The 21642-nt window shown below is 51.1% G+C and overlaps 11 protein-coding genes across 11 annotated transcripts; 7 read left to right on the forward strand and 4 right to left on the reverse strand.

The window, feature by feature from the left end:
* Positions 1–356: 356 nt before the first annotated feature.
* On the forward strand, positions 357–2157 carry CC77DRAFT_1065711 (general substrate transporter; the record flags this gene model as incomplete). Its single annotated transcript, XM_018528836.1, has 4 exons — positions 357–573; positions 623–1320; positions 1386–1448; positions 1513–2157. The coding sequence occupies 4 exons, from the start codon at positions 357–359 to the stop codon at positions 2155–2157; spliced, it is 1623 nt and encodes a 540-aa protein (XP_018381067.1).
* A 144-nt stretch (positions 2158–2301) lies between these two features.
* Positions 2302–4789, reverse strand: CC77DRAFT_1024585 (hypothetical protein). The gene is made up of 3 exons (XM_018525901.1): positions 4672–4789; positions 3215–4609; positions 2302–3155 (listed from the first exon to the last, which is right to left on the reverse strand). Exons 1-3 carry the CDS (start codon positions 4751–4753, stop codon positions 2362–2364), a joined length of 2271 nt encoding a protein of 756 aa, XP_018381068.1. The 5' UTR covers positions 4754–4789; the 3' UTR covers positions 2302–2361.
* A 335-nt stretch (positions 4790–5124) lies between these two features.
* Positions 5125–6011, forward strand: CC77DRAFT_917116 (bacilysin biosynthesis oxidoreductase bacC; the record flags this gene model as incomplete). Its single annotated transcript, XM_018533681.1, has 3 exons — positions 5125–5164; positions 5218–5664; positions 5719–6011. Coding segments are annotated over 3 exons (780 nt in total), but the record flags the coding sequence as incomplete, so codon positions are not given.
* Positions 6012–6047: 36 nt separating this feature from the next.
* Positions 6048–7969, reverse strand: CC77DRAFT_429294 (amidase signature enzyme). The gene is made up of 3 exons (XM_018531644.1): positions 7807–7969; positions 7123–7751; positions 6048–7055 (listed from the first exon to the last, which is right to left on the reverse strand). Exons 1-3 carry the CDS (start codon positions 7833–7835, stop codon positions 6082–6084), a joined length of 1632 nt encoding a protein of 543 aa, XP_018381070.1. The 5' UTR covers positions 7836–7969; the 3' UTR covers positions 6048–6081.
* A 134-nt stretch (positions 7970–8103) lies between these two features.
* CC77DRAFT_1065715 (alcohol dehydrogenase GroES-like domain-containing protein) lies at positions 8104–9282 on the reverse strand (the record flags this gene model as incomplete). Its single annotated transcript, XM_018528837.1, has 3 exons — positions 8104–8694; positions 8751–9194; positions 9247–9282. The coding sequence occupies 3 exons, from the start codon at positions 9280–9282 to the stop codon at positions 8104–8106; spliced, it is 1071 nt and encodes a 356-aa protein (XP_018381071.1).
* Positions 9283–9500: 218 nt separating this feature from the next.
* CC77DRAFT_972450 (glycoside hydrolase/deacetylase) lies at positions 9501–10855 on the forward strand. Its single transcript, XM_018535858.1, has 4 exons — positions 9501–10117; positions 10171–10387; positions 10440–10568; positions 10627–10855. The coding sequence occupies exons 1-4, from the start codon at positions 9735–9737 to the stop codon at positions 10822–10824; spliced, it is 927 nt and encodes a 308-aa protein (XP_018381072.1). The 5' UTR covers positions 9501–9734; the 3' UTR covers positions 10825–10855.
* A 706-nt stretch (positions 10856–11561) lies between these two features.
* On the forward strand, positions 11562–13077 carry CC77DRAFT_998516 (neutral amino acid transporter-like protein; the record flags this gene model as incomplete). The annotated part of the gene is made up of 3 exons (XM_018536536.1): positions 11562–11733; positions 11798–12227; positions 12282–13077. The coding sequence occupies 3 exons, from the start codon at positions 11562–11564 to the stop codon at positions 13075–13077; spliced, it is 1398 nt and encodes a 465-aa protein (XP_018381073.1).
* On the reverse strand, positions 13045–15520 carry CC77DRAFT_1024589 (dimethylaniline monooxygenase). The gene is made up of 6 exons (XM_018525902.1): positions 15249–15520; positions 15119–15199; positions 14584–15056; positions 14263–14533; positions 13411–14212; positions 13045–13355 (listed from the first exon to the last, which is right to left on the reverse strand). The coding sequence occupies exons 1-6, from the start codon at positions 15299–15301 to the stop codon at positions 13263–13265; spliced, it is 1773 nt and encodes a 590-aa protein (XP_018381074.1). The 5' UTR covers positions 15302–15520; the 3' UTR covers positions 13045–13262.
* A 114-nt stretch (positions 15521–15634) lies between these two features.
* On the forward strand, positions 15635–17304 carry CC77DRAFT_1024592 (hypothetical protein). The gene has a single exon (XM_018525903.1). It carries the CDS (start codon positions 15972–15974, stop codon positions 17133–17135), a length of 1164 nt encoding a protein of 387 aa, XP_018381075.1. The 5' UTR covers positions 15635–15971; the 3' UTR covers positions 17136–17304.
* A 392-nt stretch (positions 17305–17696) lies between these two features.
* CC77DRAFT_1034655 (hypothetical protein) lies at positions 17697–18650 on the forward strand (the record flags this gene model as incomplete). The annotated part of the gene is made up of 1 exon (XM_018526886.1): positions 17697–18650. The coding sequence occupies one exon, from the start codon at positions 17697–17699 to the stop codon at positions 18648–18650; it is 954 nt and encodes a 317-aa protein (XP_018381076.1).
* A 252-nt stretch (positions 18651–18902) lies between these two features.
* CC77DRAFT_429563 (hypothetical protein) lies at positions 18903–21642 on the forward strand. The gene is made up of 2 exons (XM_018531645.1): positions 18903–19722; positions 19773–21642. Exons 1-2 carry the CDS (start codon positions 19155–19157, stop codon positions 21338–21340), a joined length of 2136 nt encoding a protein of 711 aa, XP_018381077.1. The 5' UTR covers positions 18903–19154; the 3' UTR covers positions 21341–21642.

The raw sequence follows: 21642 nt of genomic DNA on the forward strand, positions 1-21642 counted from the left end.
TGCGCAGACCAGTCGGGCCACTTTGCTACCCAGCATCGGTTCCGCGGCTCTTAGCCAGAACGCTTCTGATTGGTTGGCGCACCAGGACCATAGCGATTGAGCGCAGATCAACTATCCGAGTGACACATTAGTGCACGCCGACCAAATTTCTTCGCTGCAGGGCCAACCTTGGGACCGGAACCGTGACAGGACTTGACTACACGCGATCATGTCAAGCGCTTTTGACGGCGAGAATCTGGGGATGATAAAGTCGTCATGCTTCCCCAGATTTCTCCATCACTCAACCGCATCTTCTCCGCGTCTTCGAGAACAGACACTATTTCTCTACGCCTGTCCTCCTCTTCACTCTCTTCAACATGGCTACCCGTAGCAACTCGGTCGCCAGCCGGAGTGCCAATATCCAGCAGCGCGCCTCCCAGATTGCTGGTCAAGTTGCGGCTGAACAAGGCTGGCTCGAAAGCAAGCTGAAGCCGAAGAAGATTACAGCCAGATACCCGATCAAAGGAAAGGCCTTGTTGTTCGCAACATGTGGCTTTGGTAGTCTTGGTGATGCTTTGTTCGGTTACAACTCTGGTACGTATGAATATGTATGTATGTTGAGGAAAAATACTGACACTGCTAGGCATCATGTCTGGCCTGTTGGTCAACCCGGTATTCGTCAGACGCTTCTTCAGTGATTATGGTGGTGCAGATGGTAGCACGGCAGCAGTCAACCCTTCTATCACGGGAATATCCGTCGCTTGCCTGCAAGCTTCCGCCGCTGTGGGCGCTCTTATTGCTGGACGTCTTGGTGACATGATCGGTCGCAAGAGGACTGTTCGTCTCGGTGGTCTGATATATTTCTTCTCCGCCTTTATCCAAATCTTTGCTCCAGGCTTCGCAACTTTCGTCGTCGGGCGAACGATCCAAGGCTTCGGAGTAGGCTTCCTCTCCATGACAGTCCCCATCATCCAAACCGAAATTGCGGCACCCCACGCTCGAGGCCTCATGGTTGGCATCGAATACACATGCCTAATCGCTGGTTACATGTTGTCTTGCTGGGTTGACTACGGCTTTCACTTCATGCTTCCGGACAACATGAGTTGGCAAGGCCCATTCATTATCCAGATCATCCTGTCCTTCATCCTGGTAGTCATGTCGTTCTTCCTCCCGGAAACTCCAAGATGGTTAGCCAACAACGGATTCATGCAAGAAAGCCTTCAGACAGTCGCAGATCTTCACTCGAGCGGCGACACCGACGCTCCGCATGTTCAAAAGACCTTCTTCGAAATCCAGGAGGCCGTCGTTTACGAAGCTGAACTCGGCAAAGCCGGTTGGATAGTGAGTCACCTCTTCCACATTGAGCTCATCTCATTCTGATAGACGCTAACGTACTCTTGCCACAGGAAATGTTCACTCGATACCGTAAGCGCACCATTGTCGGTGTCACCGTCCAGATGTTTGCTCAGGTGAGTTATGACTGTACAAAATGCATGTGAGACATACACTGACTTTGCATCTCCACATCTGTAGCTAAACGGTATAAACATCATTTCGTTCTACCTACCTTCAACGCTCGCCAGTGCCGGCTTCTCCGATGAGAGGTCTCTTCTCTATACCGCTGCAAATGCCATCCCTTACACAGCAGCTACCGTCGTTACATGGTGGCTAGCTGATAGATGGGGACGCAAGCCACTCCTCATCCTCGGTGGTGTTTTGATGGCCGCATTACTCGGCGTCGTCTGTGCTTTCACGGAAGCCTCGATGCCCATCATGACCCGAGCTAATGGCCAGTACGCTTTTATCATGCTTTACAACATCGTCTACGGATTTACCTGGGGTCCAATGCCGTGGTTGCTGCCTGCTGAGATTTTCCCGCTCCGAGGCCGCAGCAAGGGTATGGCGCTTGCTACTACGTCCAACTGGATCTTCAACTTCATCATTGGCATGGTTTCACCTGATGCTTTTGCGGGTATTGGTGGATACTTCTACCTCGTTATCGCGGGCTTCTGCCTCTTCTCAGCAGGCCTTGCTCACTTCTACTATGTAGAGACGGCGAACCATTCGCTGGAGGAGATTGCGATGGCATTTGGAGACAAAGCCTTCGCTGATGGAAACGAAGAGGTCATGGATACTGTCAAGGCTGAGGATGAGAAGATCCACAACAACAAGGTCTAGAGAACTGAAGACTGTAGGAAGTGAGGCAAAGAAAGGGGATGTGTTGTGTAGTCTCCCTAGAAGCATACTTTATGGTAAAGCTCAGTTCACATTTGATGATTCGATATATCTTCTTATACCCACGAAGGATCAAATGTTTATTGACTACGTGATAACTAAGCCGTGAAACTCGTGAATCATAGGACAAAGGATTGGATCCGTAAGCTAAACAAGCTTTGCAATATATTTCTCTAAGCTTAATCCTAAGTTAACAACAAACTGCCATTGTGTATTACCGCGAAAGAATCGTGACCAGATATTTAGCACAGCAAGACCAAGCGTGTAGGGCTCACTGGGTACAGTTAGGATGCTGTCGCTCTCTTCAACCTCGTCGAAGTCGATCACCGCATACGCTTCTTTGATGATGCACCGGACCCAGTGAAGAATGCGATGCTCTGACCGCGACAGCAAATCCTCTCGGAATGGCCTCGGGATGGAGCATAACCATTTACCAAGAAATATAGCACACTCGAAGCTGGATATGGCATGCTGAACGCTCCAAAAGAACGCTTGGCTTCGCGCAACTCTGTCAATTCCCAATCTGACAGGTATACTAAGCGCATGTGTCGAGTATAATAGAGCCGACAGTAGGTTGTCATTGCGCTCAATATCTGGAACGTTGGCTAGACCGTCAGCTATGACTTCAGCACTGCGTGACTCTAGGTGACGATAAGGTCCAATATCTAGTGATAGGCGCACGTAAGCCACCACCAATAGTGCGCTTGAGGTGAATGGGATGGGCCCACTCTCGTTGTTAGGATCAAGCATAGATTCCGGAGTTTGCTGCCAAAGCGATGTCCACGCGCGGAGAGCACGACTGATCACATGCAGCTCTGTAGCTGATATTGTGGCAGGCGAGGTAGCGGGAAAAGAAAGTTCTCGTACTACGTGAATCCGCTGAAGCAAGGCATGAAGAAGAATGTAGTTTCCGATTGGACTCGGTATCGGATGTACGAGTTCTGAAATATGTCAGTCGACCTTTAATTATAAATGAGAAGCCATTGCTTGGGTAGCTGACCTTGGTTTGCTGTGCCTTGCAGAAGTATCGACAATGCTTGTTGGAAGGGCATATGGTCTTCTCGCCCATCCCGCTGTAGCGCGGACCATTGTGCAGCGCTACTGGCTTGCCACACAGGGGTGCAGCAAGGCAATCGCAGATGAAGTTCGCTGCTCCAGAGCAGGGGGTGAATGTTGTATGCGATGCTATGCACATTGATATAACAGAATGCTACGAGCTTGGTACGTCTGGACGACTCGTGCTGTACCCATTGGTCCCACATCGCTGCTCTGGAGGTTGAAACGTTTCTGCTCGGTTCCTCTTCTCTAAGGCCGATATCTCGAAGCGTTTGTACCAAAAGGCCTCTGAGTGCGAATGCTTGCTGTAGTAGGTCTTTCCTTTCCCACGTCGCAAATCCCACCAGGATCAATAAGGTCTTCGCCAGATCCAGAGGCGACCATGGTCCTGTACGTCTAGTGGTGAAATGCGCTTCCGGTGAAACTATATTGGTAGAAGCGATAAAAGCAAGAGTCTGTGGACCGAAGTGTGACTCTTCCTGCCGAAGGCGTTGAAACACGATGGCTTTTGATACACGAAAGAGACGTTCTGAGCTTCGTCGCTCGAAGCAATATTGTGCTCCAGCAGCACACATAGCCAGGGTCAATTCCAAAGGCGAACATGACGGTTTGTATGTTGGCGAATGGATAAAAGGGAAGTGCGAGTGGAAACCGCCAAAGAACGCGGTGATATACCTAGTAAGTGTATGTCGAGAGGGTATCTGGAAATCGCTGATGGGTGAAGGAAAGCTCTCAAGCAGCGAAACCAAGAAATTGCGATGTTCATCCGTGACGTTGTATGTTCCACTCCTTGTTCTCTTTTCACCATCTTCTCCGTTTGATCTCAAATTCACTTGATCGTCGGCTGGCGCCGATGGTAGCCAGGTGCTGAAAGGTGTTCCAATGTCTTCAGGACCAGGAGAGGATCTGGTCTCTGGCTCCCGGGAATGGCGCCGGGATTCTTGATGATGCTCGCCGAGTCGCATCCAGTCAAAGTCGTACTCCGGCGTCCATTGGGCTGATAGACCAACACCGTCGATGAAGTTTACGAAGTCACGAAAGTCCTCGAATCCTTCATCGTGATATGGTGGCGCCTGCTGGAGCTCTTGGAAAGCCGGAGGAGGATGAGTGTGCAGTTCGAGTTGCTGTGAATGGGCCTGTGGGACGAGATGCGCTTCGGCGGCCCCTGCGCCGGGCACGTTCAAGCTAGATGCGTCTATCGTCGTGGCAGTTTCAGTCGACGTTGTCGACTCTGCATCAGGGTTGCCGGCATGATGGGTGATACGCCAATGCCTAGTAAGCAGGTCACGCCGTGTAAAAGCTGCTCCGCACCGACACGAGTATGGCTTTTCTCTAGTATCTATGGTGACATCAGTTATTACGACGCCGTCATCGTGGAGTCGCTTATTTGGAGGCACGAACGTGTACGGGTATGACGGATCAAATGCTCTGCTCGCTTGAAGCTCCTTGAGCAGTGACTACAAACATGAGCGAGGCCGTGCATGTGGTGAGAATTGTTGGAGATGGAATTGGAGTGAGGTGGGTCATTGTCTTCACTTCTAGGTTTTGCCCTCGGCCAATTGTGTCTGAGGGGTAGATAGCGCCGTGCCTAGCGCGCCATCTTCGGAGTAGCCGTTCCGTTTACTCCAAGATAGCGGAACTCAACGGGAAGACCTGCCAATACATCCCCGGCAGGGCTTTATGTCGGTGGTAAATCTTTGCGGAGTATGGACATCGCTGCAGCAAGTCAAACAACCAGCGCCTATCTTGATTGATTGATTGCGACGACGCTCGTTTCTGACCGCAACGAAGAAGAGTCAGCCCCTTTGGCTCAGGTCGACGCATCTTAGCAGAATGGCATCGCTTGCAAGATTACTCCCAGGTGTAGCAGTCATCACAGGCGCTGGGGGGACTGGTAAGCAGTTACGCATTGATACGCCGTTCTTCCTGCATACTTATGGTAAACAGGCATTGGGGCGGCCGTCGCCAAAGGTTTCGCCCGATCAGGCTGTTCGCGGATCGCAATTACCGACTTGAACCCGAAAACCCTTGACCAGACCAAAGACGCCATCCTAAGCATCAACCCATCTGCTCAAGTCTTCCACAGAGCTGGAGATGTCGCTGACGAAAGTTTCGTTGACGACTTCAACGACGAGGTGTTTACCAAATTCAAAAGATTAGATTATGGTGTCAACTGCGCGGGTGTACTTGGGGGCGATGTCATCAAAGCAGTGGACATGACCACTGAGCACTTCGACCGACTAAACGCTATCAACTACAAGGGGTCGTGGCTTAGTTGTCGCGCACAGTTGAGAAACATGCTGAAACAGAAGCCTTTGGATCAGCATCCCAGGCAAAGGGGTTCAATTGTCAATATTGCGAGTCAGCTCGGCATCGTGGCAAGGCCGGGTGCTGGTAAGTCATTCATCTTGTGACATGTTGAACCCTAGATTAACGAGAACTCTACAGCTGCATACTGCGCCTCAAAGGCTGCTATAATCAATATGACACGTGCGAATGCCATTGATTATAGCGACGATGCTATTCGTGTGAACTGCGTTTGCCCTGGCGTCATTGAAACGCCAATGACTACCACATCGCCAGCTATGGTGGAGGCGTTGAAGCCTGCCATTGAGATAGCACCTATGAAGAGGATGGGTACACCGGACGAAGTCGCTGACGCAGTACTATTCTTGTGTTCAGAACAGTCATCCTTCATTCAAGGGCATGCGCTTGTTGTGGATGGCGGCTACACAATCAATTGATCAATACAATTTACGGTGATAAGGGGATATATTGCATCTAAATATCGAAAGTCTAATAAAAGTATCTTCATAGCTTCGTGGCAAGCCTTGACTCTTGGTCTTTTGGAATGCCAATCTTTTTCCAGTCGTTTGCCGACTCCCACGCGAAAGCCGCGTTGAGTATCTTCTGCTCCTGCCACAAGCCACCAACTAGCTGCATCCCAACCGGTAATTTAACTTCAGGATCGACACTCGAAGGGGCGAACCCAACGGGAAGCGACATGGCCGGGTGACCTGTCACATCAAAGATAGCGGTATTGATGGTGATGCCCATACTTGGCTTCAGTGCATCCATTGGTGCGTCCTCCCCTCGCTTCCAATCTATGTTTGGTGGAGCTACAAAAGGTGTCGTTGGCATGACAATAAGATCGTAGTCTTGGAAAAGCTTTTCATAAGAGTCTCGGAGTTGTTGGGCGAGGTTCATAGTCTTCGCATAAAGGCCTGGGTAGTTTTGCATAAGAGAGAGGCCGTTGATCATGGTATTTTTCGTGGAGGGGAAGAGTTTCTGGAAAGTTTCGTTCGTCCATGGCTGTCTTGCTGCCTCGTAGGCTGTTGAGAAGAGACCTCTTCGACCGTGCGCATAGCCTAACATGTTGAGAGTACCTGCGATCCGCTGTTGGATGGTCCAAATAGCTGGTCCTTCTAGATGAAGAGGTAGCGAAACCTCTTCAACGGTAGCACCGAGACGTTCGAAAGATTGAATGGCCTTCTTCACAGTCGACCTGACATCTTGGTTGACGAGTCGATGCTCAAACCCTTCTTTTAGAATGCCAATCTTCAATCCTGCGACCGAATTTTGAAGACTCTTTGCGTACTGCGTAGAACCGTGTGTCGGCGCACCAAGTGTACGATCATCGTAGTCGTCTTTTCCACTGATTGCGTCAAGGCATAATGCTACGTCGCTTACTGATCTTGCTATGGGCCCGGCATGATCATTGATAGCGTCGCCGCTAGATATCCCAGTGTAAGGGACTAGGCCATGCGTTGGCTTCAGTCCGACACCTATGTTTCCTCAAGTCAGTCTTTGATAACCTGGCACTGTTGTGCACAGTATCTATAGTACACTTACAGCCACAGAAAGATGACGGGACGCGGATACTTCCGCCTTGATCGGCACCAATTGCGATGTCTACAAGACCGCCGCCGACTACAGCGGAACCGCCAGATGTACTACCACCAGCAGAGTAACCTCTTGCATATGGGTTGTGAACGGTACCTTGTGCCGAAGTAAAGGACGAGGTAGAGTTGCAGAAGTTCTCGCATACAGTCGTTCCCACGACGTCAGCACCGGCATCTAGTGCTCGTCTAACTACGGTGGCGTCGTCATCAGGTGTCCACGCAGGGATGGCATCAGTTCCAAAGAACTGTGGCACTCCAGCCACTGCGACATTATCTTTGAGACATAGTGTCTTTCCTCTCAATAAGCTTCCTTGTGGATTGCCACTTATGAGAAACTTGTGGGCCCAAGCATTACCAAAATCCTGCTCATCTGCGGATGGTCGATGTATTTGTTCTCGTGGATACTTCTCAGTATCTGTCCGTGCCGTATAGTCTGGTAATTGTAGTATGTGTTCCGCAACATCATGAACAGCAGCTAACAGCTGATGGTAGTCCTGGGATTCCTTTGCTGGTATGCCGTCGGTAACACCGATGCTTTCCAGAACGGCTTCTGCGTCGCCCACCGCCACAAGATCCTCACTTCACTGGTATCAGCATACGTTCTCATAGAAACGGGACCATTGTTGCCACTGACCTTATAGGAGAGTCGAAAAAGACAGACATGATGGTGAAAGCCTGGTACTTGACACGAAGTTGTGCGACAGCTGAGAAAATACAAGCAGATGTTGAGGCTATATCTTGCTATGAAACAGTATACATATTGATGTAGAAGAGATACTTTTACGTACTATGTAGCCAATCGCGGGTAGGTGGGTCGGTGGTTCCACAAATCATGCTAACGCAACAAGCTCTCCAAATGACCCCAACTCGTGGCGAGATCAGCTATTCCGCGGAAAAACTTGGCATCCATAATTTCCGCCCGCATGAAATCTTACTCTTTGATATTGACGACCAGTCGGCCTTTCATCGATGCATGCAGATACCTGTCGACGAGACTGGGGATTTCCGAGAAGCCTAGAACGGTCAAATGCGAAGAGATTCCGTGCTTGGCCACCACTTTCAGCATCGACTCGACTTCCTCAGCACTAGCAACATAGCTGCCCTTGATAGTAAGCTCATGAAACACCATGGCTTCCGGGTCGAACTGCCACTTGTCTTTTGGTAGTCCCAGCGGGACCATAACACCACCATTGCCCAGTTGTTGGAGGCACCAGGCGTTCGCTTGTATCGAATCGGTACACACTACGATGCCTGCGAGACCTTCGCCGGAAGTAAACTCTGATATCTTCTGTTCGGCATCTTTGGCGGTTGAATCCATAACCAGATCGGGTCTCAAGTGGTCAGGCAAGTCGAGCGCAAGCTGGCGACCTTCGTCACGGTTATCCATTGCTATCGTCCTGTATCCAAGTGCTTTGGAAAACTGTACTCCAAGCTGTCCAAGACCTCCGATGCCTACCACAGCTACAGCATCGCCTGGCTGGACCTGGGGACTAAGCTTTCGCAATGCGCCCCATACTGTCGCCTTTTGATGATGTTAGCAATGGCATTGCTTGCGATTTAGACACCAGACCAACTTACTCCAGCACACATCAAAGGTGCTCCCTGTTCGAAAGAAACTCCGTTTGGGAGATGCACGGTGGTTTCTGGGTCGGCCAGCATGTATTCAGCGAATGCGCCATCATGCCTGAAGCCAGCCACAATTCGTCTTTGACAGAAGCGCGGATCAGGACGTTTGGATCTCCGCGAGTGCTGGCGACATCCTGCGCATTGCCCACATGCATTCTTGTAGTTCAAAACACCCACGCGATCTCCAACTTTCCAAGAACCTTGTACGTTCGTGCCAACCTGTACGATTTTGCCAGCAGGCTCATGCGAAGGAATCATTGGCAGTTCTGCCGGGAATTGCCCATTCCATACTTGCAGGTCAGAGTGACAAAAGCCAGCTGCGTACACCTCAATGAGGAGGTCATGGTCGCCACACTGAGGTATAGCTCGCTCACATAGCTGATATGGTTTCTCATACTAAATGCCTATGTTAGATGGGCTTCCGAGAGTTCGTGTGACGTCAGCCTACCTCTACGATCTGTGCTGCGCGCATCTTATCCGGCATATTCAGAATGAACCATGAACGTACTCAAATGACTGTGCTGCACCACTGCGTTCAATACCGTGGTCGTTGTCATCATAGCTTCATGCGATTGCTTGTCCCCACGTGTAGGACCAATTCGGATGAGTTGGAGAGGAGAGTTGGAGTCGTTGGGGTCGACGATAAGACGGGACTGATAAGCGAGCGCGCCGTTATGGAGGCAGGGGGCCAGCTGCCACATCCAATGACGAAATGCACAAGCCGCCGCCGGCTCCAGCACCATTCTATCTGCTAATTACCCCGCGATGGTTTTCAGGGTCGGCATCATGGCATTAAGAGGAAGTAATGCCGGATCAACCATGTGGTCTTGTTTCTCCCACACAGATCCGGCTGACAGCTTCTCCCATTGACCTCGGGAACCGATTCAGCACCTTACTTGACAGATCACCACCATCTTTCCTCACAACACAGCTAACATGGGCAAGAAGCGCGTTCTCATTTCGTATGGTGTTGACGTAGATGCGGTATGTGGGTGGCTTGGATCGTATGGCGGAGAAGACAGTACCAGCGACATTTCGCGCGGTCTGTTTGCTGGCACAGTTGGCACGCAGCGCCTCTTGAAGCTGTTCAAGAAGTACGACATGAAGACCACATGGTTCATTCCAGGTCATAGTCTGGAGACTTTCCCAGAAGACATGGCTGCAGTACGCGACGCTGGGCATGAGATTGGTCTTCACGGTTACAGTCACGAAAACCCCGTCGATATGAGTATGGAACAACAACGGGACGTGCTTGACAAGACATATCGCATGTTGACCGAGTTCGCTGGCAAACCTCCAAGGGGAAGCGTTGCGCCCTGGTAGGTCTCAACGGATTGATTGCTTTCATCCGCCATGCTGACTTTCTTCTTAGGTGGGAGACGAGTCGCGAAGGTGCAGAACTGCTTCTTTCTTATGGTATCGAATACGACCACAGCATGAGCCATCACGACTGCCAACCTTACTATCTCAGAACTGGAGACTCTTGGACCAAGATTGACTACGAGAAGAAAGCAAAAGATTGGATGAAGCCGCTCGTTGCAGGCCAACAGACTGGCTTGGTTGAGATTCCAGCAAACTGGTATCTTGATGTATGTACGATCGGCAGTACAACGTAAACCACACGCTAATAGACGACACTAGGATCTGCCACCTCACATGTTTATTAAATCCTCGCCAAACAGCCATGGCTTTGTCAATGCGCGAGACACTGAAGACTTGTGGAGAGATCACTTCGACTACTTCTACCGCGAATACGATGAGTTCATCTTCGTAAGTCTCAACTAAGGTATACCTATGGTATATTGGCTGATCTAATGCGATCCTCTAGCCTATCACAATCCACCCTGACGTGTCAGGACGACCACATCTACTCTTGATGCACGAAAGGTTGATCGAGCACTTCAAGAAGCATGAAGGTGTTGAGTTCGTGACTATGGAACAGATGGCGGATGAGTTCAAAAAGAAGAACGCACCACCCGAGGGAGCACTCATGCCTGCCGAAGCAGGGCTTAAACTGAAAGAGTAGCTAGATATTCGAATCCATGCCATTAGTAGCTATCTGATGTTACTTCCCTACACAACCGTTGTATAAAGATAGTATTTTGATTGCACTGCAGCTGTACGTCAAAGATTGACTATCAGTCGTCAAAAGAGGACGATGCCACTTATCGGCCATTTCTGTAAGATAGGTAGATCACGGCAATGCACAGCCTAGCTCCGCACGAACTACGTTCTAGAAAGCTAAAATCTCCCGGGAACCGCAATCGCTGATGCAGATGGAAGACTAGTCACTTGCAGGGTGAACACTAAGGATACCGAACCCAACGAACATACTAATCGTACCTCCAAAAACCAGCCAAGACGAATACAAGACCTCCAAACCACTCAGTTCACAATCTCCGCAATCAGTTGGAGGTGCGATGATCCCCGGTGGCAGGTACCAAGAGGCTAGGGTATCATTGGAGACACCCCTGCGCCTGAGTCGCGTAGGTGTTGGGGTCGCCTGCACCGCTCTATCGCCACTATCAACCTCCAAAACAACGGGGCTGTGGATCCTGCCAGCCCACAATGCCCCGGATTCCAAGATACCGCGTGCTGATACCACGCGGGTTATCGACTATCAGTGCACCGTGCAAGGACAAGGCCGTTGCATGGCATACATGTACGCTTGGATATATATACCGTGGCCAAAGTACCGACAGATCAGAGTTCATCGCTCGAGCCTAATAACAGAGTCCGGCATCATTGTCTGCCACCGCCAACATGTCGACTGAGAAGCAAGACGACATCATCGCGCCAGCACCGAGCAATAGCTCCGAAAGCATCAACGGCAAGGTCGACGTCGAGAGCGATGGCGAGATCTTCAAGAGAGGAGAGGGGTATGAGGATTTCCGAACGGTGCACTGGATCCATACGTCAGTCATCTTCCTGAAACGTAAGTAACATGATCCAATCAACTACACCAAAACTGCTCCATACTGACTATCATTGTGTTACAGTCATCTTTGCAACCGGTGTTCTCACCATCCCTAGCGCTATGTACACCCTTGGCGCGTTCCCCGGTGCCATCAACGTGCTCGGATGGCAAGGGCTAAACACCTGGTGCGCACTGGTACAGGGCCAATTCCGTAACAACCACCCAGGCTGTCACTCGATTGCCGACATGGGTCAATTGGTTGGTGGCCGCGTCGTCAAGGAGATCAGCGGTATCCTCTTCCTCGTTGCGTTCATCATTGTCGGCGCCTCCGGTATGGTCGGTGTGTCAACAGCCTTGAACGCATTGAGCGAACACTCGCTCTGCACAAACTACTTCTCCATTATCGCAGCGATCATGATTGGTCTCTGTGCGAGTGTGCGGAAGTTCGAGAAGCTGTCTTGGATCACTTGGGCGGGTTTCTCATCCGTTTTCATCGCTGTTTTCATCGTTGTGTAAGCAATCTCTTCATTTATAGTAGATGACCACGCGGACTGATATGTATGCAGCGTCGGAGTAACAACACTCGACCGACCGGCCGCAGCTCCTCAATCTGGACCCTACGACTTCGGCTACCACGTCATCGGCCACCCAACCTTCGCCGCTGGCATTACAGCTGCCTCGACTATCTTCTGCTCCGGTGCAGGTACATCAGCGTTCCTGCCCGTCATGTCCGAGATGCGCAACCCGCGCGAGTACGCCAAAGCCGTAAACTGGTGCATGGGCCTCGTCACAGCCGCGTACCTCTCCTTCAGTCTCGTCGTGTACAAGTGGTGCGGCAAATGGGTTGCCTCACCCTCCCTTGGTAGCGCCGGACCCATGGTCAAGAAGGTCGCTTATGGAGTCGGACTGATCGGACTTTGTGTCAGTGGAGCGCTATATGTACACGTCAGCGCGAAATACGTCTTCGTCCGTATCCTGAGGAACTCGAAACATCTACAGGCCAACTCGCCAGTACACTGGGGTACTTGGCTTGGCTGCGTTAGCTTCATGACGGTTATCAGTTTCGTGATCGCATCTGGTGTGCCTATTTTCAACTACTTGCTCAGTCTAGCGGGAAGCATTGCATTTGCTCCTTTGGCGCTGGGACTGCCTGGATGGCTCTGGATCTACGATCACCAGGATTACTGGAAAGGCAACTGGTGGCAGAAGATTATGTATGTGCTCCACGTCATCTTGATTGGCATCTCAATCTTCTTGACAATCGGCGGCACTTACGGCGTTATTGTGCAGATCAAGGACGCGTACCGAGATGGGTTGATCGATTCGGCTTTCTCTTGTGCTGACAACAGCAACTCTTCTTAGTCACCTCTTTAGTTTTATGTAAATGTTTGTAGTTTGAACGCAGTATGAGAGATACCCTCGGTCAGTACCGTAATATAGAATGCAGATCACTAGCGAATACTTTTGCATCGATTCCTATCTATTCATCCACCATGGCAGGGCCGTACAAGCGTGATAGGCCGCAGCAACCACCAACCGATTCATGCTCATACAACCGGCTTCTCCTTTGGTATCAGACCAACCATCTCGAGCATCAGAGCTGTAGAGTTGATCAAACCGTAGAAGATCATTGGTATCACCTGTGATAATGTCAGTACATATGATATCTGACTGTAATTCTGGTTCAGAACTTACACCGAAGAACAGGTTTCCTAGAATACCCCTGCGGAGGATTGTCTCTGCCAACTCAGTCTTTGTGATTTCAGGAGCAACGTCGCTCTTGAAGGGGCCAACAAGCCTGTAGAAGGTCACAAAGCTCGCTCCAAAGCAGTAAACCAGGAGCACCTTCAGGCCATGGGCCATGTACAACTCGCGCAACCCAGGGGCACCACCAAAGTCTTTTGCAAGGGTACTCATGTACGCGCTATGATCGACACCATATTTAATGCGCGAGCTTTCTTTAGACAGGAGATGGTAGTGTGGAGGGTCGGTGGGCATGGCCATTTGGTTAGTGATGAGCGCTGTCCACCACATGGCTTGTTGTTCGGCAATAGGAGGAATAGCGCCAACACCGGGCCGTACAAAGCCGATGAAGGATATACTGGTGTCTACAGGCGAGACGATGTTGCGTATGGTAGCGTCGGATGCAGTGGGGTACGATTCATCGAGGAAGTAGAATGACTGCTTGTAGCCAGTGCAGTAGACTACGCAGTTGGGCCGCACCTCCGTGTTCTTCATGCGCCTCCAGTCTTTTCGGTCTGGTCGCTCTTCGAATATCACCCTGCCTGTCTCGTCTATTCGCTGGGGGAATGTGCAAGTGTCGACCCATTTCTTTGACTGCGCATCTTCGGGCGGATCTACGTAGCCATTACCAAGGAAAGCAAGAGGGTGTTTCTCTTGGTATGGCCGGTTCAAGTATGGCATCGCTTTGCTACTCTTGTTTAGGAATACGAAAGCTCTGCCTAGACGATCATGTGGCAGTGCGCCAACGTGCTGACTACATCGGGTTAGCATGTGCTCGGTCGCCATGGTCGGAGAAGAGCTCACTTCATGCCTGCTTGAGTACCAGTCAAGAACCACAATACGCGCTTGATGACAAAGTCCGACACGAACCAACGGAAACGACTCGCAGCTATTGCACGATGCACGTAGGCTGTCTCGAAGAGGTTGGTGATGAGGCCATCAATGGGCAGGCCTCCTTTGAACTGCTTGCCGAAAACTTTGAATCGCGAGAGAGCCTTGGGAAAAGATAGAAAGCCTGTTCTAAAGCACATGGTGACCGAGTTTGCATCGCCCTTCATGGCTTCATAGGCGACATCTGAGTATGTTAGCTTATACTTATCTTTATATCCCTGGCATATAACGTACCCATAGCAGTCTCTCCGCAACCCATGATGAGCACGTCTTTGCCCGCAAGCTGCGCCCGCTTCTTGTATTGAGAAGAGTGGAATGCTTCGCCTTTGACATTCTCGATACCAGGGATAGCGGGAATGTTGGGTTCGACATGTAGTCCAGTGCAGACAGCGACATGGGAGCAGTCGAAAGTGCGCTCCTTCCCGTCACTGTTCTTGTCAACATACCTGACACGGTGCTTCCATTTCTGGTCGACTGATTTAGATATGGGTTCGATTTTGTTGACTCTACAGCCCATCTTCATAAGTGGTTGTAGATCGAACTTGTCCACATAGCCCTGCAAGTAGGCAACATATTGCGGAAGCGAGATGTGATCGGGTGCTGAAAGTGGAAAGCGGTGATCGGAAAAAGTCGTTAGTTGCTTGGATGATACCAGCTCAGCGTTCTCGTAGGCGCGGTAGTGGAAGGTGCCTCCAATGTTGTCTTCGCTGGGGAGGATGTCAGGCCACGTGATAGTTGATCCGATTCAGACCAGGTAGAGTATGCTTACGCTTCGAATAAGACAGCCTCTATCGGCCGCTCAGGTGTCGATGCCTCGAGCAACGTCTTCAGGGTTGTCAATCCACCGGGACTTTGGCTTCGTTAGCATGTGATATTCAGGGTCGGAATGGCGGGCGTACCCAGCCCCGATGACGGCGACTCGCATGGCGGGGAGTTTGTCGGTCCCTGACATCTTCACATTCGGCAGACTCTTAGGATATCTTTGACGGTCACACAGAGCGTTGTGTTACAGAGCGTTGAGGTGCACTTGTCGCGTGGCTAACGCTGCAAGGGACGCGGTGGTCACGCTTGGGTGGCCAATCATCACGTTCCAATTCGACCATGACATCAAGACAGGATGCGCGACCCCACGGCATGCATTTGTACCTCAATGCACTTTGTTCTATTCGAGCTTAGTCGCCGCGGCCATGGGGTTGCCCGTTGTCGATTAACGTCCGTAACGATGGGTAGACGGACGATGCCTGTTCTGAGACTGCAGCGCTGCAGCCGAGGCCAAACGTCGATTTCACGTCATATTTTGTTAGACAACAACACGACAGCTCTCTACAGCTGACGCCGACCACCGTCCCATCATGGAGCACGCGCGCGAGAGAGTCGCAATAATAGGGTCGGGCCTTGCTGGGCTTGTTAGCGCGAACCTGTTGTTCCACGACGTCCGCCAAAGATATGCCGTCAGGGTCTTCGAGTCGGTAGGGACGCCTGACGCCCACGCCCATGCCCACTCTCTCTGGGGCCTCCACTGACAAAAGTAATTCTAGGGAAAAACCCTCTCCCTCGACGCCGCCTCCATCTCCCTCCCCGATGCTGCCGCCAAGGATGCTTCGACCCGCGTGGACCTGCCCATGCGCGCCTTTGCGGGCGGGTACTACAACAACCTCAAGGCCCTGTACGACTACCTGCGCATATCCTACCACTCGCAGCCGTTCCTCTTCGAATTCGCAGTGAGCCACGATGCCAAATCCGAGGCCATTGCGCCTGGTCGCCGCGACAGGTCGTACTTCACACACGCATCCAACCTCCACCAGCTTGCGCCTCGGTCCAGCGGAGTTGGCATTGTCGTGTACCTGATGCAATGCCTATACCTAGCCTTCTCGTACACGTGGTTTACCTTTTGCTGCGTCTTTGTCGGGCCGAGACAAGCCGAGACGCTGCAGCAGTACCTGGACCGCACGTATTGCCCGCGCTACTTCACCACCTACTACTTGCTCCCACTCTTATCGAGCGTGTCTACCTGTCCTCACGATTCGCTACTCGCCTTCCCCGCCAGCGACATCATCGGATACAAGCGGAGGACTCATGGCGCGCCGCACTATACCGTATCAGATGGTGTGGGAGGGGTACAGGAACGCCTAGTCAAAGGTATCGACGTTACCCTCAATGCCACTGTCACGGCAGTGGAGCCTTTCGAAAAGGGTGTTCGGGTATCGTGGTGCGGTGCATCGGACGCGGAGACGACAACCGAGTACTTCGACAAAGTGATATTGGCTGTTGCTCCAGACGTCGTGGGTCGCATTTTCAGACCCCTCCAACACCATATGCAGCGCATACCAACCGCCGTTGTGGAGAGCGTCGTCCATACAGACTGGGCAGTGCTGCACGGGAGCGACCTCAACAAGAACGACAGGAAAGGCGCCCAGCTCATCCATCTGAACACATCTACTGCCGATACACCCGTGACCGAGTCGCATCATCTCCAGCCCTGTGGTGTCGTGGTGACAACCTGCCCTTTCACACCTCTCGAGCAGCAACACGTAGCTCAACGGAGCAAGTTCACGCGCGTTCTCCGCAGCCCGGAAAGCCAGCGCATCGTCAATGCCATCTTCGGCAACGGTTCGAATCTCAGTGCGGATGACAAATCAGTGCCGCGTTGGAGGAACGGCGAGGATAACGTATGGCTGGTAGGCGGATGGTGTTGGGATGGTATGGTCCTCCTAGAGGGTTGTGTTATATCAGCCATGCGGGTTGCCGATGCGCTCGATGTCAAGGTGCCGTGGAGGCATCAGTGAACAATGAAAAGGCTTGAGTTTCTAGCTTGTGCCTTACTGTCAAAGAGCCCCCAGGTTGAGCCCGGTGCTCCTGCTGGATACAACAAGCTTTTCCGTAGCACGGTAGATGGTCCGATAGAGTAGATACCCAGGCATGTTGACATGTCCATTTCCATTACAGAACAAATTCATAGACTTGAAAATGAGTTCGAAGCTTTCCGACATTAAAGTGCGCAGTGTGCAGGCTTCTTAACTTGCTGACACATTGTCAGCTGTATTTGCACCTCGTCATACATGTTCGCTTGAACCGGTTAGCGTCACTGCCCGTTGAAGCTTCCCGAGATCTCACCCGCTTGTCAAGTCTTTATCCACCCAATCACCTCAACACGCCAAACAGCAATGTGGGATAGACTATTCTTTGGCTACACTGTCTTTACCGGCTTCGCGCTATCCGGCGTCATACAAGCCTACATCCGCACCTTGGGTTCGCACGAAAGCACTTCGTCAGGCAAACTGGGCATGGACGGCCAAAGATCCATGCAAATATTTGGAGTATGGCTGGCCGCTGCACTCTGCTGGATGATGAAACGTACACAGAGGAATGAAAAAGAAAAAGCATCGATCTATGGTTTGCAACATGGGCGACTGCACCTGCAAGTCCCTACCGCCATGTGGATGAATATGGGCTATTGGAAAAGCCCTCCTGCTTCCAAAACATTGAGCGAAGCATGTCGCGACCTTTTGAAAGCTGTACTTGCCGAGGCTGGGTTCTCCAACGACGAAGGACAACCGCAACGAAGAAGATTCCTGCTCGACCTGGGCTTCGGATGCGGAGATCAGACCATCTATCTCATGAGCAAAGAACCTATACGAGCGTGCGATAAAGACTGGTGGGACGAACGAGAGCGATGCGCTACATTTGACCATTATATTGGGATCACAAAAGACGAATCGCAGGCGCGATTTGCGTCGGAGCGAGTTGAAGAGTTCAAGCATAACAAAGGCTCCACGATATCGCTCTTCTGCGCCGATGCGTCAAAACCCACATCATGGAACGGAGGATTACAAAACTCAATACGACTGGCAAGAGCGAGTTCAGATGAGCGGTGGGTGTTAGCATTGGACACAGCGTACCATTTCTCGCCATCACGTTGGCCTATCATCGAACACGCTTACTCGGAACTCGAAGCCAACTACATGGGCTTCGATCTGTGCCTTTCTCCAACCGCAACATGGACCCAGAAGACTATGCTTCGTCTTCTCACTGCACTCATGGGCGCTCCTTGGGCAAACTTTAGCACACCGCAGGAGTACCGCTCGAAGCTCGAGCACGTGGGATACAAGTCTGAGGCCATAACTATCACGGATATATCGGAGCATGTCTTCGCGCCACTAGCACTATTTCTCACAGAGCAAGACAGTAGACTCAAAATGGTAGGCCTCGGCATAGGACGCTTCGGTGTTGCGAAGACCATGTTTAGCTGGTGGGGAAGGACCGGAGTCATGCGTGGCGTTATTGTGGTTGCGAAGAAATGAATCGCGTGCCGAAAACACCACACTCTAACCTCGCCTGGCCTGACGACCGATGGGATGCCTCGTAATTTGCTCTGTAAGGCTGAACATGCAGAAACAGCAAATACGCCCCGAGACTCGCAAGCGGCTGACCTGGAGATTGTACCTAGGTACGCCTAACTACAACGTGCTAAGTAACGCCACAATCTGGTGCAGACAAGTCTAAGAAAATTCCTTTTCACATGTCGTCGATATTTTCTGTGTACTGACACCAAGTTTGGTGTTTAAAGTATGCCTCCCAAACCCCGGTGCGACGACTGAAGATCAGGTCCTCCCGTGCCGCTACCCGGTACGGCCCCCAGCATCAATACCAAATTTGTATCGATACGGGAGCCAAGGCTTGGCACTCACGACAAACGTTGCTGTGCCACAGGCATTTCTGTAGTCTAATAAACCTGTCGCATTACCTGTACAGCCCAGAATGTAAGAATCGTCGGATTCTTCATTATCGAACCTACCTCAGCAAACATGGAAGAAAGAGAACTGCACGAAATGCAAAGAGTGAGGCAAGAGACAGCCCACGTGAACAGGGTCGCTCCAAAGGTCCCAGAAGCCACTCATGAGCCGACGTTTTTGTCAAGAGCGTCCTCCAGGACTGTTCGCGAACCAGTGGTCAGACATCTACACACATCGCTGTGGCCGCTGGTAGTCTTCATATTCTACGCCGCGCTCTCCGCTTTCACATGGGCCGTTTTTTGTATTGCGAGCAAGCGGCCGATTGGAAGCAAGCAGGATTATGGGAACCAAGATGGCTACAGAAAGGAGCTGGATGCTATCTTGACTAAACATGAGAACGCCATCAGGGCAGCGCAGATCATACAGGTAGTCGTCGCACTAATCACTGTTCCCATCACATCGGCAATTTGTTCAATGGCTCTGGCTTCTTTCATCCAAACGGGCGGCGCAAGAACGAAATTGAACCTTCGCCAGACCATGGCGCTCGCAGACCAAGGCTGGATCAGTCCACGCATATGGACCATGTATTCCAAAGTAGGAAGTCTACCATTATACATTGCCTTTGGGTTGACGTTGGTCGGTATGTGTTGCGTGAATATCAGTAGGAAGCCAGTGCTGACCTAAACTTAGGTGTGATCTTCCAGATCCTTCAAGGAATCTTTGTTCGGATCACCCCCGCACAGATGGCGTCTGAGGAAACCAGATATAATAACCACTATGTCCCTGATCTGCCTGCTTTAATCAGCAGTGGTGGTAGATACCCCACGCCTAGGGTCATTCAACTCCGTAGCATCCTGGAATCGATTACGGAGAACCATTATGAACCCTTCCTCTGGGTCAAGCCGGAGGGTGATGGCATGTGTCGAAATCCAACTCAGTGCCGTTATCCCGATTATCGGAGAGATTTCCAGATAATCGCCGATTCCGATTACCCAGACCTTTGGTTCACACCCTTACCCTCGGACTACAACACCGGTGTCTACAAGGAGCTTCAGTATGTGCCGCGCATCAACACAACGGTTACATATACGAACATGACTGCTGCCGAATGGCCAAGCGAGTGTGTTCGTGACAAAGAAGGTGTATTCTTTGCAGAGTATCACTCACATCGTCCTAGGGCCTACGATATCGATCTAACGGCTTGCATGCCTACAAATATTAGCGACACACCCTGGCAAGCTACACACAATCGGCAGGATATCACAGAAGAGCTCTATCTTAACGTAACAGCACGATACGAAGAAAGCCCCCTCTACTACAAAATAACTGCCAAAACATCATTAGGTTACTTCGAGCTTCCGTCTGCCAAGAATGGGAATCGCGCCGGGCCCTTGCTCGACAATTGTTCCCTGCCACGCATCGACGACTGGGGCTCGAGAGACAGTAGTTGGGACAAAGGTCTGGCAGTTCGGGATACCAACGGCAGCTATGCTGGAAACGTCACACAGAGCATAGGAAACCATATCGGTCCTCTGACTACGCTTGGACTAGCCCTCTTTGGTGAAGGCTCTTACATCGAGAAACGCGTTTCGAACCCATCCGCTTTCGTAATCAATCGAACCAAGGTGTACGATGCCGAATACGATGCATGGTATACGCCCTGGAGCTCAAATTGCGACTCATCTATGCCTCTTTCCTTTGCTTTTACAAGCACGAGGGAATGTGATCAAGACTTTGACCACAAGGATGAAGACTACATTATCGGAGAAGTGAATAGTTTTGTAAACTGGTTTTCGCAAGAGACCACTGCAAGAGAAGCGTTCACTGTGGGCGCTTACCTCGCTAACAAGGACTGGCTGGATCAAGCCAGAGGGTACACTCTGTCTTACGATGCAAGGCGGGCAGTGGTTGCCGACCAAGGCGTCACAATCAGCAAGACCAAGATAACGATTGTGGAAATCATCATTGGCTCCATCTTTCTCGGTCTTCATCTCCTCGGGCTACTAGTGCTCGCCATCTATGCAGTTTACGGAAAGCCGTTTGTGCCATGGCTGGGTGGGGAGGTAATGATCAAGGCCGGCACGGTTCATGCGGATATCTTGAGCGCTGCTGAGGGACATCGACAATGGAAGCAGACCATGGCTGCTTGCCCGGGATTCGTTGGGGATGAAAGACCAACGGATAGTGTAGGCAGAATCGCATTCGGAGCCGTTGCAGGCTTGAGTCGATTACGCGACCGGAAGTTTGAGACTCTGTAGACCCTGTATATAGTGGTTATCAATCTTTGTTATCTTTGCTGATGTGGAAATTTGCCTATGTTGATGTAATGATGAGCAGCATAGAACTGTTGCCTAAGTTATAGTGAATATATCCATCTTCTCACGGGGCAGCTAGTGAGCATAAACCTCCGGGGTAGAATGTCGCAGTGGATCTTGGACCCTTGGTTGATGTTTTGATGGACCCTGGAGTGATTATCTAGCATCTGATATGCTCGCTTATCTCTATAAAGCTCCACTGAGGCACAGTATCGTGATACTCTTGGTACGTACCGCGGACTTCT

The sequence above is a fragment of the Alternaria alternata genome (assembly GCF_001642055.1).
Source record: "Alternaria alternata strain SRC1lrK2f unplaced genomic scaffold CC77scaffold_24, whole genome shotgun sequence".
Lineage (NCBI taxonomy): Eukaryota > Fungi > Ascomycota > Dothideomycetes > Pleosporales > Pleosporaceae > Alternaria > Alternaria alternata.

Coding starts and splice junctions, on each gene's coding strand:
- CC77DRAFT_429563 (XM_018531645.1), top strand. CDS start 19,155: ATGGAAGAAAGAGAACTGCACGAAATGCAAAGAGTGAGGCAAGAGACA. Junction 19,723..19,772: donor CTTTGGGTTGACGTTGGTCG/GTATGTGTTGCG, acceptor ACCTAAACTTAG/GTGTGATCTTCCAGATCCTT.
- CC77DRAFT_429294 (XM_018531644.1), bottom strand. CDS start 7,835: ATGTCTGTCTTTTTCGACTCTCCTATAAG. Junction 7,752..7,806: donor TTTTTCGACTCTCCTATAAG/GTCAGTGGCAAC, acceptor ATACCAGTGAAG/TGAGGATCTTGTGGCGGTGG. Junction 7,056..7,122: donor CCCGTCATCTTTCTGTGGCT/GTAAGTGTACTA, acceptor GAGGAAACATAG/GTGTCGGACTGAAGCCAACG.
- CC77DRAFT_1024589 (XM_018525902.1), bottom strand. CDS start 15,301: ATGTCAGGGACCGACAAACTCCCCGCCATGCGAGTCGCCGTCATCGGG. Junction 15,200..15,248: donor GTCGCCGTCATCGGGGCTGG/GTACGCCCGCCA, acceptor ACGAAGCCAAAG/TCCCGGTGGATTGACAACCC. Junction 14,213..14,262: donor GGTACTCAAGCAGGCATGAA/GTGAGCTCTTCT, acceptor AACCCGATGTAG/TCAGCACGTTGGCGCACTGC.
- CC77DRAFT_972450 (XM_018535858.1), top strand. CDS start 9,735: ATGGGCAAGAAGCGCGTTCTCATTTCGTATGGTGTTGACGTAGATGCG. Junction 10,388..10,439: donor CAGCAAACTGGTATCTTGAT/GTATGTACGATC, acceptor AGACGACACTAG/GATCTGCCACCTCACATGTT. Junction 10,569..10,626: donor AATACGATGAGTTCATCTTC/GTAAGTCTCAAC, acceptor GCGATCCTCTAG/CCTATCACAATCCACCCTGA.
- CC77DRAFT_1024585 (XM_018525901.1), bottom strand. CDS start 4,753: ATGCACGGCCTCGCTCATGTTTGTAGTCACTGCTCAAGGAGCTTCAAG. Junction 4,610..4,671: donor GATCCGTCATACCCGTACAC/GTTCGTGCCTCC, acceptor ATGTCACCATAG/ATACTAGAGAAAAGCCATAC. Junction 3,156..3,214: donor GCAAGGCACAGCAAACCAAG/GTCAGCTACCCA, acceptor GACATATTTCAG/AACTCGTACATCCGATACCG.
- CC77DRAFT_1024592 (XM_018525903.1), top strand. CDS start 15,972: ATGCGCGCCTTTGCGGGCGGGTACTACAACAACCTCAAGGCCCTGTAC.